The sequence below is a fragment of the Perkinsus marinus genome (genome assembly GCF_000006405.1).
Source record: "Perkinsus marinus ATCC 50983 genomic scaffold scf_1104296931384, whole genome shotgun sequence".
Classification (NCBI taxonomy): Eukaryota; Perkinsozoa; order Perkinsida; family Perkinsidae; genus Perkinsus; species Perkinsus marinus.
This window is the reverse complement of record NW_003215766.1, coordinates 148,652-165,513: the sequence shown is the minus strand read 5'-3', so window position 1 is coordinate 165,513 and position 16,862 is coordinate 148,652. Positions and strand designations below refer to the sequence as shown.

Genomic DNA, 16,862 nt, shown 5'->3' with positions numbered 1-16,862 from the left:
TGAGCCCTGTATTGCAGCTGACGCCCAGCACTGTTTGCCAAGTGTCCAAGGTCATAGCAGCTGAGAAGCGGTAGTACCGCTGGGCGCGTCGCTCATGAATCGACAGGCCCTAGGTGTATTGGCTTGGACGTGGTGGGAGTTCCGGCACCGAGGCTACCCGATACCACCAGTAAGCGGTCCGTGGTTGACCATCTAGTTATCGCTACCATGCACGGCGTGACCGTCATTGGTCCGACTACCGCCGGCAGTAGCAAGGCCGGTCATGGCATGTGTAGAGACATGCTCGCAGCTCAGCTCATAGGCCATCTCAAAGTATGCCACTCTTTAGAGGCATAGCGTAGTTGCTTCTGCACCTTAGTTATACCGGAACACCGTTCATGTTGTTATCCCCCGCGCCGATACGGTTGATAGGGCCTGCCGCTTCCTCGGCCTCAAGCATGGTGAGTGATAGTCTCCCTACAGAAGCTCATGAAAGATTATCCCAGGGGCTTTGGCGGGTATGATTAACGTAGTGCAGTGGGTGAGGAAGTGGGCAGCGAGTCAAAAGACTCATGGAGCCGCTGTCCTGGCGAAAGCAATCATAGATGTGAGTGTATGGTCGTTAGCCGTCTACGGCTGGAATTTGATCTGTAGGATCTGAAAGCCTCGGGAGGAGGGGAGCTCTCTGTTGAGAGCCTCTGTGGCTTCTTCCTGCCTTACAAGCCGCACTTCACGGGGCCTCCTCGGGAGAATTTGGAGAGGCTCCCGAAGAATGTACGTTCCTACACCATGGCGCATATGGCTTTCTTTACGAGAAAAGTAGTGCCATTCGAATGACGATAGGGGATCCGGTGAGCTTAGGTTTTCCGAATATTCTATGACCGAGCAGCCGACCCAGACTCGGCATGCAGGGCGGATGGCAGCGAAGATACTAGAGAGGCCGACTGCATATCAGTGGGAACTTCTGAGGAGGGCGGTACCGCCCCTCCTGGCGGTGAGAAGTCTCCGATGACTCAGCTCTCTCCGAGGGATATACAAGCGATGGAGGGAGTTGCCCTTGGCATCCGCGAGATGAGGCAGGGTGAAGCTGTGAAGCGGCCGTATGCAAGTTGACGACAACCCGGTGTTTCTCTTTTCATGATCTGCCTTTGGTTCATTCGCCTCTGCCGCTACTGCTATTGTCCTGGTCTTGACCGCTTTCTAGGCCTGGTTCGATGATCTTCGGACTTCCGAGGAGAGGTGGATATTGGATTATCACTCTGAAACAGCACCCCGCCGGCGGTGCTCAGAACGGCCTCAGGAAGTCCGCGAGCTCGTGCCTACGGATTTCGGTGAGCAATAGGGTTTTAAGCCGCAGCAGCCAATACTCCACACGGCTCCCTCGATATAGCCAGGGACGCGGTGTCGAGGGAGAGACCTTCGCAGGGTTCACCCACAGAGCTTAGTTCGGAATAGAGGTTTACTCTGTCGAATTTACCGCTGCTCCTCATCTAATCTCAGAAACACGAATTCGGATGTACATTTTCCCTTGGCGGCTTCGTCTCTGCAGAGTTGGTACCTTTCACTAGTTGCCAAGCTATTTCTCAAGAGCCTATGCGCCGAGTTGTGGGAAGGGTATCAGGGTCTTGGTCACTCTTGTCGCTTCCCGTGATCTGCTGTTATTACTCTTTTTGCAGTGTATCTCTTGGCTAGCAGTACGGTGCCTCCGTGGAGTGATGGCCAACAGTTATGATTACTACGCTGGACAAGGCTACAGCCAGCAGCAAGGACCGAACCAAAGGCCGGGTCAATCTACTAGTAACCGCGGTCATTCGTCCAATACAGTACCCATGCCGCTGCCCCGGTATGCATCAAAGCGATCTTGGGAAACCCCTACGTGGCAGCAGCAGCAACCGCAAGGGCCGGTCTACAACCCCAGCGCCAACGTCCCAACGTGGGCGACTACTAATAGTAGTAGTAATGGTCAAGCATGGTCTCAGCGGGGACGGTATGAGACACGGCCAATAGCCGGTGGTGACACGGATGTGGGAGGCTTCGCGGGTTATGTTGATGCCCCGATGGGCCTCCTAGCACCGCTGCCCTTCCCGCCGCCCACACCAGACGCTGGCTGGCCGCCACCGCTCAGCTCAGTAGGTGTACCCCTTGGCAAACCTCTCCCACCCGATTACCGCCCCCGTAATTACCGAGATCTCGATAATGCAACTACTGAGTCGAACCCGACGGTGGCGATCGCTCGGCCGATATCGCATCCTCTTGAGCAAGCTCAGCAGTCGCCACAGAGAGCTGTGGGAGTTCTGACGATGCTCGATGCTAATAGGGGTCTAATACAGTCCTCGACCACTGGATCCACTAAGGTAGTGTTCCACGTCAGCCAGTGCAGCAACTCCCAGCAGAAACAGGCGGTGAGTGCAGCCACTATGCTTTGAGGTCCATCTCTCGTGTCTTAGCTGTCCGAGCGTCTCAAGCATACTGCAGTAGCGGGGAAGAAGCTGCCCGTCACATTTGCGGTGTCCCAGCTCCCGAACGGGACGTGTGTGGCGAAATCGGTCTCGATCATCGGTGCCAACCCTGACGCGGTGACGAGAAACCCTCAAGTAAGCATTCGGCTGCCCGTCTGACACTCTACTCTTATCTTCTTAGACTGCAACCCAATCGGGTACGCCGGCGGAGGTCCTAGAAAGAGCCAGGAAGGTCCAGGAGGCCGCTGCTGCTGCTGCTCGTGCCTCAGCCAAGACCATGCATTCAGTAGCGAAGCGTTCCAAGGGCCCGTCTCCCAAGGCTAAAGCTAGCCGTAAGAGAAGGAAGAGCCACCCGAAGGTTGGTTCTGTGGCCCGTCCCCCTCCTGCTCGAGTGGACAACCCCTCGAATGCAGCCAAGGCTTCGGGAGTTGCCTCCCCTCGTGGTTCCGCACCAGTGAAGAGATCAGACGCACTTCCTAAGGTGAGTGGGGGACCTCAACCTCTGGCGCTGGTTTATGATGTGGTCCTCAGGCGAAACCAGAACTTAAGAAGCCTCAGCTGCCGGCCCAGCCGCTCGCTCCGAACGATCTTGCCAATCCCAATGTCCCACTGCCCGGCAGTCTCGGCCAAATTGCCATCCCAAGTGGCTTCCCCCCTCCTCCTCCCCCTTCTTCGGGACGTCTGCCTATCCCCGGACCTCCCTTGGCCCAGCAGCCTCCTAAGAGTGGCGTTGCTCCTGAGGCGAAAACCCCGTCCAAGCAGCAAGATGAGCAATCATCGACGGTGGTTCGTGACTGGCGCTCGAAGGCCTCGGCACCTAGTGCTGCCCCAGCGAGTGGTGAAGACTTCGCATATAAGCGGTCGGCTGAACATCCCCTCCGGTTGGTGAGCAACCCTCCGAAACCCAAGTCGCCCCTCAAGGCCCCTCCAAAGTCATCTGGGGCTCCCAAAGACGTCCACAGTGTAGCGGCATCCCGTATTGTGGGAAAAGCTAAGGGAACGAGTAAGTTGGTCGTTACCGACTAGACTATATGGGAGCTCTCTTATCCATAGGTCCATCCTCGTCGTCGGCGCCAAGCAAAGCAGCTCCACCAAAGCTACCGATTGACTCTAGGATGGAGAGGAGCAAAGCCTCGAATAATTTCCATAGTCATGCAAGGTCGATGTCCCGTACGTCGACAGACTCCTCAGCGGTCTCTGCCATCTCAGAGGTTACCCCCACAGGGTAAGGTCTTTACTGTAGAGTATTCTCCAGCAGGGTCAATGGTGTCTCAGAGCGCGCACTCACGAGGAAATCCCCGAGGACGATCTGGACTTCGTGTGCGATAGTGATGCATTCTGCCACGGGGAGATCATTTTTAAAGAAGGCTGGCTGCCCTCGGACCCGTGCGCCTAGCTCGCTGAGAATCGTCCTTCCGTAATTTCTTATTTTTCAGTCCCGCCGTTACGGTTACCCTGCTGGGTAGCACCTGTGAGGACATCTCGCGAGTTATCAGGAGGATCTGTGCTGAAAAATCGTAGGTCTTCTCCCTGTGGTGGCCTTATAGATCAGCGGTAGGTGTGTCTCTCTGGACGTGGTCGATGTCCCAATCGAACGAGGGTATTCCACCCGCGGCTCAGTACTGGCGATTGGCACCCGCCACGGTGTCAGCGTGATCGGATGTGATGGCCCCAATAGTGGGAGGCCCAGAAGTGACAACGAGGAGTGGACAGTTGCGAGGACCGTATTGGCTAATCATCTCTTTGGTCGAGCAGCAGTAGGAAGTACTCGATAGGGGGTATTTGGGGAGTTTGTATTGTCAGAGCCGCTCGTCCACTGTGCCTCTGGTTGTTGATAACTCTAACGGTGCGTCTAGACTCTGTCGTTTCCTGGGAATGCATGATTTGTCTCGAGAGGAGGCTCTGCAGTGTGTGGACATTGTGGATGCAATAAAGAAAATGCTAGTACAGTCTGAAAAGGGAGGGTCGGCGCTACCGCCACACGCTGATGCGCTCATGAAGGAGATCCGCATGGTACCCTCGCGGCCTCCGTCCTAGCGGACACTGCTCTCTATCGATATCAGTTCCATGACGCTCGGTCAATACCCGTGACCCTATCAAGTCTGTGTAAATTCTTCCATCGTTCTTCTTATCGAGTTCAGCTTGGGTCGACTCAACAGACCACTCGGGCGTTTGACCTCGGTCACACTGCCTTCTATACTCGGCGTGTAGGAGTAGTTTTCATTGCTCTATATTATGCATTACCGTTCCCTCAGGTATTCGAGCAGTTCAATGAGAGATTCACCGGGAGATCGGAAACGCGGAAGAGGAAACGGCAGCCAACTAAGGACGATGCTAGGGTACTGCTTACTGTCTTTTCAGTCTGGCCCATGAGGGGTTGCTGGGATCCCTTTCTAGTGGTGAAAACGGTGTGGATAGGAGGCTCCTTATAGGTCTCTTCTCCCAACATCGGCCGTAATAATAGTAGCCCGTCGCAGAGTGTATCTCGGCAACATGGTGGACCCGTCGGAACTTCGGGGGTGTCAGAGCGTGTAAGTAAGGTACAACGTACGGAGGGGAAAGGAACACGCAATGGGTTGAGCGAGGGTGATAGAAAGCTAGTAAAGGATGCTATACTGAGTTTCATCCAAAGAGAGTTACATCGTAGTAAGAACGCCTGGACTTGAATTTCTTGTCACCGTCCGGCTGTCTGAACCGACGTGCCATGTGCGGTGGTAGTAATAGTAACAGTAGTTTTGCTACAGAGACAGTACTGGCAGAGAGGCCTTATGACTATATGTACCATTCTTCCGTCCTTATCTTCAACGTATGCACACTGTTCCTGTCGGAGCAGTCTTTAAACTCACAGTTTTGCGTTGTAGTCTCTCCCGGTAGGGATAACTCGGAAAAGTTAGCGACCTTCTCTATGGCCTCCTCTCTCCCGACTCGGGAAACCTTCGAACACCGGTTTAGAGTGTTGCCTTCATCTGATGATCCTCATCTGGTCCATAGGAAGGCCCTTTGGGATGCTCGGGGATGTGAGGTCTACAGTCGTCCCTACGACGTCACCTTCGTTGATCTCAGGTAAGCTGAGTCTGGACGAGTCCGAGCTCCTGGACATGCCCAATGACACTCTAATCGACTACCTTCGAATACTCTATCTCAATGAGATTGACATCTACTTCCTCTTGAACAACGCCAGCCTTATTCACTCCTCGAAGCCCATAGCCTACGAGAACCCCTGCAATGAGCGGAAGGCCCTGTTCCTTGCCAGGAAGTTGTTGGTGTCCCAGGGTGCCTCAACCCAAAGAGTGGCAAAGCTACAGGGCAAGATTGACTCCTTCTGTCAAGCAGCCAACGATGTCCGTATCTCTAGTGAGGTGGAAGTCTCCCATCCCTATGTGTCCGAGGTAGCGCCCAAGTGCGTGGTAGGGAACCGTTCGTCGGCCTTGGGTGGCGGCGTCGGGCTGTACGCGAAGGACCATGTCTCTGCAGGTATTCCCCTTGAATAGTTGTCCTATATAACCCTATTGCTTTCAGGTGATGATGTCATACGAGTCCCCGAGGGGAATTTGCGGATAATAAACGTCTACGAAGCGGCAGCAGATGCCGAGTTCGGTCCGGTGGTAGAGGGCCTCCTGGCTGCTGGGCATCACATCGATACGTGCCTTCTCATGTAAGTTGGCCTGACCGGAGCATCTCGGATACCACTGGAAGGTATTTGGTTCAAATCTACAAGTCGGGCAAGCTCCGAGCCTTGCCGCCGATCGATTGTTTTGTACACTACCTCCCATCTGAGTTCTCTGGTAACCTCATGGAATGGCCTGTTGAGGCCCTGGACGCTCTAGGGATCCCTCAAATAAAACATTTGGTACTCCTCGCTCCGCCTCGGATGACCTGTGAGATACCCCTCGTCAGGTGGCTCAGCAGATGGACCTCCTCTGGGGTATCCATCGGGCATTACCAACCGGATTGTGCAGCAGCTTCGATGAGGAGCTCCTCTGGGCACGGTCCCTCTGTGATAGCCGAGCCTTCTCTCTCGAGGTAGTGCCCTGTTGAATGGGAGGCAGGTATCCCTCGTTGTCGTAGGTCCCTCCCCCTACTTGGTGCCCTCAATGGCTCATCAAGTATCTGCCTCCTGACCAATCTATCACGTGTGTGGTGCGTCCCACAGCCTCACTACAGTCGATACCAAGCTCTATAGGTGCCAGGAGCAGACCTACTGAACCACCACCAACGAGGTCAATGTGGATTCCCTCGCTTCGACAAGAAGAGCCGCTCATTCGTGATAACTGCCGAGGCCAATGTACCTGCTGGGTCAGAGCTCTTCATCAACTATGGCGGACTCCAGAATTGGGAGCAGTTGATGTGGGAGCTTTCACTATCGCCTCCATGGACTCGCGTTTCCAGGTACTACGGCTTCTGCGAATTCGCCCAGAATCCATACGACTCTGTGACGCTCGATCTAGCTGCCAGTGGTGCTGCGGATGGCTTGCACTTGGACAGGATAGGTCAGACTGACTCGTTACATTAACTCGCAGCTCGTCCCAGGCACCGAACATATCATAAGGAGGGGTCACCCTACGGTATCGCCGAGGCTCTGGGAGGCCCTCACCAGCATGGCTGGTGTTGAGCATCCGGAAGAGCTCGAGGAGGGCGCTGTGGATTCACTTGTCAACCTCCTGAGACAGGTTGGGTCGCTCTCCATACGGCTGACCTGGTGACAGCCTCGTCATGTAGGTTACCCTTGCACCTCTCCCCGAGTCGTCAGCAGCTAACGACTGGTGGAAGGACGACTACGGTGCTGTGGTTGATCAAGTAGGCGCTCGTGATTGATCTGAAATCAGGGTGTCGGCATCCCTCAGTTCCGGAGCTCCCAAATGGCGCTGGTCGATGAGGCTGAGCGAGTACTCCGCAATATGGTGGACCACGACAGGAAGACGAGAGCAGCGCATACAAGTGGACGAGGAAGCCACAGGGTGGCCAAATCTGCCAAGAAGAGGCGGTGACCTTTGTTGTGCCTCAACGTTAATCCAACACGGTTTCTTCTCGTTATGGTGTGTTCGAGCAGTAGTGGGTCGAGAGGGAATCTTCTGGATAGGCTGTCTTTGCGAGGGTCTCATCTATTCGCAGATCACTTTACTAACCCACTGATAACTAACGCAAGTCGAGCTACTCACGGTAGCAATATGATATGATACATGGAAGTCTTAGCCATTCCTTATCCTCCTCAGGCTTAGATGGGCTTCTCGTATGGCAGCTAGCTCCAATGGCGTCAACTCTCCCAGTAGTCTCAGCAGCTTATATGTTAAATACATGAGATAGATGTACATGGCTATCAAGAAGGCCTGTAGAGGATCAGAGTATCATCTCTTGAATGCACCCGTCTTACCAAAGGCCATATGTTATATGAGATAGCGATTCCTACATGGAACGCTACTGCGGCAGTGAGGTAGAAGGAGAAGGCCCACAACAGCTTGTGACTCTGCAGTCTGAGATGAGGTTCGCCAGCACATGACGTTGAAGACGGCCTACTGGGCTCCTATGATGCCGAGGAGCGGAAATATCCCATGGAGAGCGATTAGACGATACGGATATACGAATATCCATAGAAGGCTGATTAACATGTCAAATACGCAGAGAATCTGAATGTTGCCCGCGTACCTGCTCAAAGAGCGTTTAGCTATGAGCAGGAGAGCTTCGAGTTACCGCAATAGTGTCCCGTAAACAACAGCCCGATCAATTGAGACCAACGTTGGTAGGTTACTCTGTTGGGGTACGGTGGACCGCCATGGTGATCCATCACCGCTGACAGGCCGTCCAAGGACGATCACAGGGCTTCCTAATCAGAATCACAAACATGTGATTGGCGTCAATGTAGAAAATATGCAGCTCTATGTGGATTGCGCACACTTGATTCCACTAGAGACAAGAGAAGCAGGAGATATTTAGAGTTTTTGATTGGAATCCTAGGCATCTCTACTACCCCACGCAAAATGAGCAGTCCCTGTTGTATCATCGAAAGGGTCGTAGCATTGAGTTTCTGCGACTTGGTGGCATGTGACTTCATTCATGCTTGTATCAAAATGCGTTTTCTATCGATTACATGGGCGAGCGCGGTTGGATAAGGTGCTTTGATCTTGCCTTTGTCAGTTGACTGATGAATGAATCTTCGCCTCCACATGGCAACGAACTGAGCGGCATAGAAGCGTGCGAGTGTTGGAAGTGCCACAAACCGACACCTCGACTTAGTAAGGGAACGAGGAGAGACGCTGGGAAGTGTGGATGTTATTCGACGTCAGATTACTGCGTATGGTGTGGCAACTTCCTGCTCTCGACGACTAAGGCGATGACTGCTGAGGAGGCCAAGGCCCGATTGGATGTTCGAACGTGAGGGAGAAACCCATGAATGATGGGGATTGAATCATCAGGCGTGACGGATCGACACAAAGTGATTTGGCGAAAGAAGAGCCGCCAATGCGAGCAGACGAGAGACACGGAGGAGTTCCAACAGAAGAGTCTACTAAAAAACAGCGTGTCGACGAGTGACGTTTCATAATGTTAGTGTGGTTGGTTGCTTTGCAGTCATCTGAAAATAGTGCGCAACGTAAAACCAACGACTCAACGCAAAGAGATATTGCTCGGAAACAGCAGCAGCATAATCAATCATACACATGATAATGAGGAACGTCACCATCTGTCTGTGCCTTTTGCCAAGCCCTGGGCGTGCAATGGGTCGAGTAATGTGTCCTTGCGACGACCCTCCAGTCGCTTCAACTGATACGTCATAGAAGCAATACTGTAGCTTGCGAGCCTCTCACCTCCGCATCAATCAGTGCCTTTTCATCATCGATGGACATCGCCCATTTACTTCGCTCCTGTGGTCCAGTGGCCTCATTCCATTCACGCATCTCATCCACTGAGAACTCCATGGCCCTTGGTATCTCTGAAGAGGAGCGAGCTGCAGGCCCTACCGCTCGCCAAGCCTACTGAATATCTTTGGGTCCTGCATCTCGCTCATCAGGATCCATCCGCATCCTACTAGTATCCCGATGGCATTCATCATACGCCGATATTCCCTGGTGCCAGGTCTCTGTACTGCCGTCTTGTATCGTTGCCATGCCTGGCTAAGCCATTGTGAACTTGACATTAAACTGTAGTGGTGAGCACGACCAAGGTGACCACCACTCCGACACTGGGGTTAATGATGAGAAACAAGTCGGTCATAAAAGTGTGATTAATGACGATCAACACTGATCGCATCGAATCCAAGAATCACATGATAACATAGTCTGTCTCACCTCCTTTAGTTATGAGCTTATATATAGCACCATTGTCGGCAGTGACAGTACCCTCTAAGGAGGAGTGTCAACATCGCTACCCACCTCACGGGCTCGCCCTACCACTCCAAGCGACAATCCTTTCCGCCAACTCATCACAGCTCGTCCAAGCCGACCAATCCTCGTTGGGCATGGCTTCACGATTTCCTGGGGTGTCTAGAGTCACCGGGGCGATACCAACAACCTATGGGCAATTTGATTCCACAGACGTCCCTACTAGGGTGCCGACCTTAGCCCTCAAGGTGGCATCAGAAGCAAGACTCCCGATGAGATGGTGCACGGCGGCTTTGGCACTGCCATAGGCTAAGCCCCAGGGAGTTGGTCTCTCTACGCAAGCCGCACCTGAAGTGGGGAGGAGGTGAATTGACTACTGGGCCGCGACGCTCACCTGGGAGTAGCAACAAGCCATTCTGCTTGAGGAAGTCCCCGGCAAGCTTGGCCGAGATGAAACTGGGATATACCGAGGAGGAATACATAGCCTTCACAGACCTGTCAGTAAGGGTGGAGAGATAGTGACCAGGTCTAGAGTGCATCACTCGAAGATTGCGTCGTCATTGGCGCCTCCCATGGCAAAGCCACCGCTGACACAGACCAAAGAGTCGAGCGGCTGGCCTCCTAGCAGACCAGCCTCTTTCACGATCCTAGAGTGACACTCTTCCATGTTCATGCCCAGGTCTAGCTTGATCGTATCGGTGGCTCCTGGTACCTGATATTAGGGTGTGCTAAAGAATGTAGCTGCGAAGCAACCCACTCGGTCGTTAAAGTCTACAGCGATTATACGATGCCACTTAGCCTGGTAAAAGGCGTTCACGACGGAGCGTCCTAGAGCTCCTCCAGCACCATACACGAGTACTGTAGCGCGAGAATGGGGAGCTGGCATTGAGCGTCGAGTGTATACCAGGAGCGACCAACGTTGAATATAACTACATGCCTCAGTCGAAAAGAAACTGTTGTAATAATGTACCACGAGCAATAGTGCAAACTCATGAACGAATTCGCAAATGGGCAACTCCACCCGATCGATAGGCAAGCTCGAGAACGCTGCAGGCCCCTTTGAGGCATGGCTTCAATTGTGTGCATCAACTCTTCATCTTAGACCCACACATGCCGTGCTTGGGGGTGAGCTGGATGAAGGGCGCCACCTCGTCCAAGTGCCTCCGCTCAGTATCGTTAGTGTAGTGACCGGTCATATCATACAGCCTGAGGGTGACACGTGCTCCAGCAGACGCAACAGCGACTCACGTTCTATCAGCCTCCAACGCTCCGGTAGCAGCCCATAGTGGATTATCATCCGGATCTTGGAGCGCCGCTATCTGAGCTCAAGCAGGAGAGTCTGATCGAATGAGAGTAGTACATTGAAGCACGCTTGGAGGGCGTCAGAGGCACGAATACCCTCCATCGTGCAGGTAGTGTTAGGCAGTATCAAGCGGCCATTGTCGGGCATCATCCAGCCCTCTGTGCAGAATGCTGGCAGGGTGTGGTCGAAAAAGGCCTTACTCCAACTACGACGAGGGAGGAATGAGTAGAGGGGATGCGACACTATCCTACTTCGTCTCGGACCACCCAGCGGGGCTCCGGAAGTAGTCTAGGGCGATCAGGCAGAACTGGTGGTGCCCCTAAGGGAAGAGGAAGTTCCTTAGCGTATACGGTACTAGGACGCCCACCTCCTTCCCCCATGCCTCTTGGAAAGAGCTCAGCATCCGTCTGGGGTCATTGAAGTTGCCCTGTATATGCCGCGGACCATCACTGGCCACGTAACCGACCTGAGATAGCAATGATAACGATAGCATAGACGATTTTATTACCCGTTCGGGATGGGTCTTGTCAACAGTGAAGACTCGGCAGTCGAATTGTTTTTCCAGCGCTACGATCCTCCTCGTATCACGCATGCCCTGTCCATCACTGAGGAACCAGGCTTGGCCCGAAGCTCGCCATTCTATCACCATTGCCGTCTAGCTTCATTAGCATAGACCATCCCGAGGAGTAAAACGCATTGGCCGCTGAGGTCCACAGGGGGGAGTCGCTCAAGTACTCTGTAACCGTTAGTGGACGGCACTGAATGGGAGGATTCGACGTCGTATTGGGCCAACATGATTACCTATAGCGCCACTCTCTACGAGAAGCTTTGCGCTTGGTATGAGGGGTATACCTATGAGCAACGTGGATCACAAGAGTGAGTAGTCTAGATGCTGATACCTTCAACATGAGCATGAGTAGTGGGATGGTTTCTATAAGGCCTCTTACGCTTCCTCGATAGTGGCTTTACGGGCAAGCTGGGCCTGCCTACATCGTGGCCATGCCTGGGTCCACTGGCCGAGCTGTGGAAACACACTGCTTGTATCGAGCGACCAGTGCCGCGTACGTACTTCAGGAAGCACTGCAGCCTGCGAGGGTCTATCCTGAGCATCTTCACTTCCTCATCAGTAATGACACCCTTTTGGAAGGAGGGTAATAGCCCAGAGAGTGGCCCCCCTGTGTCACCGTTGGGCCTGGTCGAGCTTGAGGTCGATACTTCAGCTGGATCATACGTAAGCAGCTGAAGAGAACTACTGGCCTCGGAAGGCTCTGACGACAGCTCGGCCAGTGAGCACAGCCTAGTCGCCTTGAGAGGTTGGCAAGAGCGTATCTATCGTATCTATCTCCTCGTGTGGCTGGTGGGCCCTCACCTCTCGCAGCTCTCGGGTAACTATACAGCTCCTCATTCTAGCGGTGGATATGGTAGCCCTCTGCAAGCCACCGAACGAGTCCGATAAGAAAGTGTCGCGTTCAGGCCGGTCGACCCGCCGTAGGGCTTGTGTGACCACAACGGATCGATGGTCCGCAGCTGCTGGAGGCGATCCCTTTCCAGGAGAAGAGACCTCCCAGGGGAGGTCGTGTACTCGGTATCTATTCTGGGAGAGATACATGGTAGCCTCCGGAACCCCACAGGGTGGAGAGGGGGCGATAAAACAATCCTGTGAGAATTCGTGGGCATTGTAGGCGACCATACCAACAACGCAGAAATGATTGTAACAGTACAGTGGTGCTCGATGGCTACACCCGTAAAGTACTCATAGCAGACGACTGAGGGGGAGGAAGTAGCCACTGCTATACCAGGCCATTGAGACACGGAGAGTGGCTATGCCCTAGTGAGGGAGTCTCATCGTAGGACAACCACACAACATCAACCTTCAGTTTCGCCCCGGCATACACATACCGAGTCCACTAAGGCCTCTCGCAACACACTGTATTATTCGAAGTCACAAGCGATGGAGTTCTCCCTTGACTGTACAGTCAAGCCAGCTGCCCTAGAGTAAACTAGAGAAGACTTGACCCAGCAGTAGGAGGAAGGTTCGCATATTGGTAGGCGCTCTATTCTATTGTGAAACCCCTACACGAGTTTGCGCTACACTGACCCCATACTTTGAACGAAATACAGTTGACGATGAAAAGTGAGCGAATATGGACAAAACAGAGATCATCAGTGGCACTGCCGGTCATCAACAACAGGAAGTGATTTGAACCCGAGTGACCACGTCTACTGTTGGGCCCTACAGCCATAACATGCACACAGCTACTCCAGGGGATGCACTAGGAAGTGGAGAGCCTTTGCAAAAAGTTGAGGCATGGGAAGGATTCTAGCACTACCGATGACCGACGGACCTTGTAGTTCTAATTAGCTGAATCTAGTGACGACTAGAGAGATTATATAGACAACAACCCAGTGTGAGGGAAAATGCGAAGTGGCCTACATAGCTCAGGTAGATGCAGTAGTGGTAGTAATAGGAGTGTAGACAATCTATATGTATTGGTGACCACGCTCGAAAGCGATCTCAAGCCTACGATTCCATCATCATCATTTACGTGCACGGTCAGGAGAGGCAGTAGTAGTATTGCAGCAATAAAATTAGGCATTCGTATTATTTTTCTAACCATAACAAGTTCATTTCAATGTTACAGTGTTGTGGATCATAGTCCTAGTAGTAGAATCACTCGTATGCATGATTATCCAAATGACCACTAAGACTACCAAGGCCAGACCGTCAAGGGAGGCTGCTACTATTGCCACCGTTCAAATCTGCACATACGTATGAGAAATAATGTTTCCATCTCGAAAAGGTTCGGCAAAAAGGAGGCCATTCCGACTGTGAACGAGGAGCGACGCTCGAGTATGCAACAGTCCAATTACAAAGAGCTCCTCTGAAGTGACGTCTGTTGTTGATGATATTGCTTGCAGTGCAAAATGCCCGAGCTCGAGCCGAGGCAGTTGGTCTATGATGAGTTGAACGGCAGCAGCATCAGTGGTAGGTACTGGCCAATGCGGACAACAAGTAGTGATGAAAAGTGACAATAAAAAAGCAGTGATAATGACCATGCATATTGATGTAATGTGATACTCCTCAGCATCGTCATTGCAGCAGGATAATAATAGTACACATCTCTTAACATGCTCGAATACTATTGACGCCAGAACCTCCAGGTGGTGACCTCAGACCCTCTGCCACGACCACCTGGTTCATCCATAAGGCCAATCCCATTAGCTTTAAGCAGGTCTCTAATTCTATCAGCCTCCTTGAAGTTGCACACCCTCCTAGCGTTGTTCCTCTCCTCGATAAGACGCTCAATCTCCTCAACAGATGGCATGCCAGGTGGCATTTCGAAATGATCAGCATCGCCTCCATAACTCGGACCAAAGACAGGATGGAATTCCCCACCATTCCACAGTCCACCGGAACCCACATGATCCCCCTCGTAGGACGAGTATCCACTCTGTTGGCGTCCATATCGTCTCTTACCATTGCCACCTAGGGCCGGAGTCTGTGATGCATCGGTTGCCGCCCTTGGACTCGATACCAGAGGATTCTCCTTCACAAGCACTTGCAGGTCTTCCGGATAAGGGATGTTCCTCTCCCTGCAGAAAAGTCTATATTCACCATACACTTGCTCTAACAACATGCGCATCTCCGACACCGCAATTCTGTACCTACAACACGGCGTCTCACTACCCATGTGGGCTACAAGGAGCACTTACCCCTCTGGATCCTTACAAGAGACACACATGTGCAGGGGCTCATGGGACTCCTCTTTAGCCGTGCCCTCCAAGAACCCAGAGCCCTGCCCACGAAGACGGAGCTTGGCGTTAGACAGCTTAACGATCCTCTTCATATTGGCGCCCTTCTGCCCAATCAAGCGCCTGGCCACGTGAAACTCTCTATCATTCTCTATACCAATCTCGAACCGACACGTGTACTTCCTGATTCTACCACCATCCATACCATCATCATCAGGCGACACAATAGATGGTGAGGAGTTATACTTGCCGTACGTCCCTGATTCACTTCGGCCCAGGGATGCAGGTGGCGGCGGGGGAGGAGGGGGAGGGGGAGGAGCCACACCATTGGTAGGGAGTCGTGGTAGACTAGGAGGGGCGTATGATCTGTTATCCGACGATGAGGGAGGGGATGCATGCAGCCATGCAGGTGGGGGTAAGTCCGAAGACACGACCGGAGACGATTCACCTCCAGTGTTGTGCCTACAGATGTTCCATGAGCTCAGTATTAGGATGGAGGCGAATACCATTGGACACTGAGGCTTCCTCGCACTCCATTGAGCGTCTTTCCATGTAAGTCTCTGACAGCATGCTCCGCTTCGCCCATACTGGAGAAGCGGATAATAGCAGATCCTCCGTCCGGATTGACGGTGACCTCGCGAACTTCACCATAACGTGAGAAAACCTGAGCTCGGAATGCACACTTGCGATGCTTCAACTGCCCCTCATACTTTCCGCAGGTCGTCCTCTGTTAACTGATAGCTGAAGTTAACACCTTCAACAGTCACGGATACAATAGGCGCACTGGGCAGCCGGGGTAATCCCATCTGAAGTGGCAGGGCAGAGGCTCCTCGCGGAGTTTCGGGCCTACCGGCTACTACCTGCGAGAAGTTAGGGAGGTGCGGTATCGGGGGATAAGCGCCGCCACTCTGAATAGACGAGAATCCAGTAGGGGGGAATTGGGGCGATTCGGACTCACTGCCGAGAACGGCATTGACAGTTTCCCCGCAACTGCTTGGGTTGTATTGAAGTAGTTGATCAAATGGGAATAGATATGCTGCACCTGTAGAGTGTCTTAGAGACTATCTGTACAATCATGTAGTTACGGCTTGCTGTTGAGCTTCGATCCCTCCAGGGTGACTGCCATAGGGGGCACCAAGAGAGGGCAATCCAAGCGGGGGATGCTAACAGTGTAATGGGAGGAGGGACCGGAAATGCAGCCTACATGGCCATTGGCTCCATCGCTCTGCATTTGCTTATGTCTATTCATAACTAGTTGGTTGACAACCTACTTACAAGGTCGAAAGTGGGTGAAACCGTCACATGAACCGACCTGCTCTAAGGCGGCCGAGTCCATAGATCGAGTATCGGGCGGGTAGGGTTTGGGCTCCCCGAGAGCGGCGCCTGGTGGACAGCCGTAAGCTGATAAGAGGAGAAAAGGTGGTGATGAGGAGAACCTCTGACGGACCATGTTGTTGTTGATGATCTTGTTGTTGAGGGATGTGGGGGTCTGAGCTCCCTGGAGCTTCTCCATAGTATGCACTTCTCATAATTAAGGCAAGGTCCTTCAGTCAATCTTCAATAGGAGCCACAGGGGAAGGGTAATACAAATGCACGGGTTCAAATTAACAATACTACAACCACTATCATCCTCGACATCCCTGTCCACGTCAAATTGCGCTTCTGCGGAAAATTGCATCGCTCCGCTCAGGTTGTTCGTAGACGAGTATCTTATTCCCTCGGGGTCTTGGGGTCTATTTCCGCTCAGCAATTCGGCCTATTAGCGCACGCCATCGTGATCGATTTTGTCAAGAATGCATACGGGGTTCTATCAGCCTGAAGGGTCAGCCTAGATAACAAAACGTCAATCCGGAACACATGGTACAGAGCTCTCCCATCGATCCATGCTGCGGTCTATAGACTGACTTCAGGATGCTTCCGTTGGTAGCGTATTTTTCGAAATTTTTGACCTCTGCCGTGGTGTGGCGTCTAAGTCGTACCCCTGGTCGTGCTATCGTCTTCCTCAACACTCAAAGAGTAGTAGCTAGGTCTCCCTATGGATGTCTCAAATAACGA

General features: G+C 52.8%; 7 protein-coding genes across 7 annotated transcripts; 3 read left to right on the top strand and 4 right to left on the bottom strand.

Annotated features, from left to right (window-relative positions):
• Positions 1–1,719: 1,719 nt before the first annotated feature.
• On the top strand, positions 1,720–5,248 carry Pmar_PMAR005145 (hypothetical protein). The gene is made up of 12 exons (XM_002786398.1): positions 1,720–2,381; positions 2,427–2,573; positions 2,620–2,919; positions 2,970–3,441; positions 3,492–3,663; positions 3,714–3,824; positions 3,875–3,955; positions 3,997–4,195; positions 4,242–4,451; positions 4,502–4,645; positions 4,694–4,777; positions 4,871–5,248. Exons 1-12 carry the CDS (start codon positions 1,809–1,811, stop codon positions 5,102–5,104), a joined length of 2,727 nt encoding a protein of 908 aa, XP_002786444.1. The 5' UTR covers positions 1,720–1,808; the 3' UTR covers positions 5,105–5,248.
• Positions 5,249–5,343: 95 nt separating this feature from the next.
• Pmar_PMAR005144 (conserved hypothetical protein) lies at positions 5,344–7,426 on the top strand (the record flags this gene model as incomplete). Its single annotated transcript, XM_002786397.1, has 11 exons — positions 5,344–5,455; positions 5,502–5,912; positions 5,958–6,093; positions 6,135–6,288; positions 6,336–6,461; positions 6,507–6,578; positions 6,622–6,785; positions 6,828–6,928; positions 6,969–7,108; positions 7,158–7,235; positions 7,265–7,426. 11 exons carry the CDS (start codon positions 5,344–5,346, stop codon positions 7,424–7,426), a joined length of 1,656 nt encoding a protein of 551 aa, XP_002786443.1.
• A 1,681-nt stretch (positions 7,427–9,107) lies between these two features.
• Positions 9,108–9,567, bottom strand: Pmar_PMAR005143 (hypothetical protein; the record flags this gene model as incomplete). Its single annotated transcript, XM_002786396.1, has 3 exons — positions 9,108–9,194; positions 9,239–9,363; positions 9,408–9,567. 3 exons carry the CDS (start codon positions 9,565–9,567, stop codon positions 9,108–9,110), a joined length of 372 nt encoding a protein of 123 aa, XP_002786442.1.
• A 125-nt stretch (positions 9,568–9,692) lies between these two features.
• Positions 9,693–10,637, bottom strand: Pmar_PMAR005142 (Dihydropteridine reductase, putative; the record flags this gene model as incomplete). The annotated part of the gene is made up of 6 exons (XM_002786395.1): positions 9,693–9,772; positions 9,821–9,941; positions 9,975–10,099; positions 10,146–10,246; positions 10,294–10,463; positions 10,509–10,637. The coding sequence occupies 6 exons, from the start codon at positions 10,635–10,637 to the stop codon at positions 9,693–9,695; spliced, it is 726 nt and encodes a 241-aa protein (XP_002786441.1).
• A 199-nt stretch (positions 10,638–10,836) lies between these two features.
• Positions 10,837–11,968, bottom strand: Pmar_PMAR005141 (hypothetical protein; the record flags this gene model as incomplete). Its single annotated transcript, XM_002786394.1, has 7 exons — positions 10,837–10,957; positions 11,000–11,070; positions 11,112–11,259; positions 11,306–11,373; positions 11,422–11,520; positions 11,563–11,659; positions 11,856–11,968. 7 exons carry the CDS (start codon positions 11,966–11,968, stop codon positions 10,837–10,839), a joined length of 717 nt encoding a protein of 238 aa, XP_002786440.1.
• Positions 11,969–13,737: 1,769 nt separating this feature from the next.
• On the top strand, positions 13,738–14,162 carry Pmar_PMAR005140 (hypothetical protein; the record flags this gene model as incomplete). Its single annotated transcript, XM_002786393.1, has 3 exons — positions 13,738–13,824; positions 13,974–14,080; positions 14,141–14,162. The coding sequence occupies 3 exons, from the start codon at positions 13,738–13,740 to the stop codon at positions 14,160–14,162; spliced, it is 216 nt and encodes a 71-aa protein (XP_002786439.1).
• Positions 14,163–14,194: 32 nt separating this feature from the next.
• Positions 14,195–16,320, bottom strand: Pmar_PMAR005139 (hypothetical protein; the record flags this gene model as incomplete). Its single annotated transcript, XM_002786392.1, has 10 exons — positions 14,195–14,720; positions 14,769–15,066; positions 15,256–15,269; positions 15,314–15,471; positions 15,518–15,613; positions 15,668–15,715; positions 15,893–15,970; positions 16,012–16,074; positions 16,120–16,208; positions 16,251–16,320. 10 exons carry the CDS (start codon positions 16,318–16,320, stop codon positions 14,195–14,197), a joined length of 1,440 nt encoding a protein of 479 aa, XP_002786438.1.
• Between the last annotated feature and the right edge of the window lie 542 nt (positions 16,321–16,862).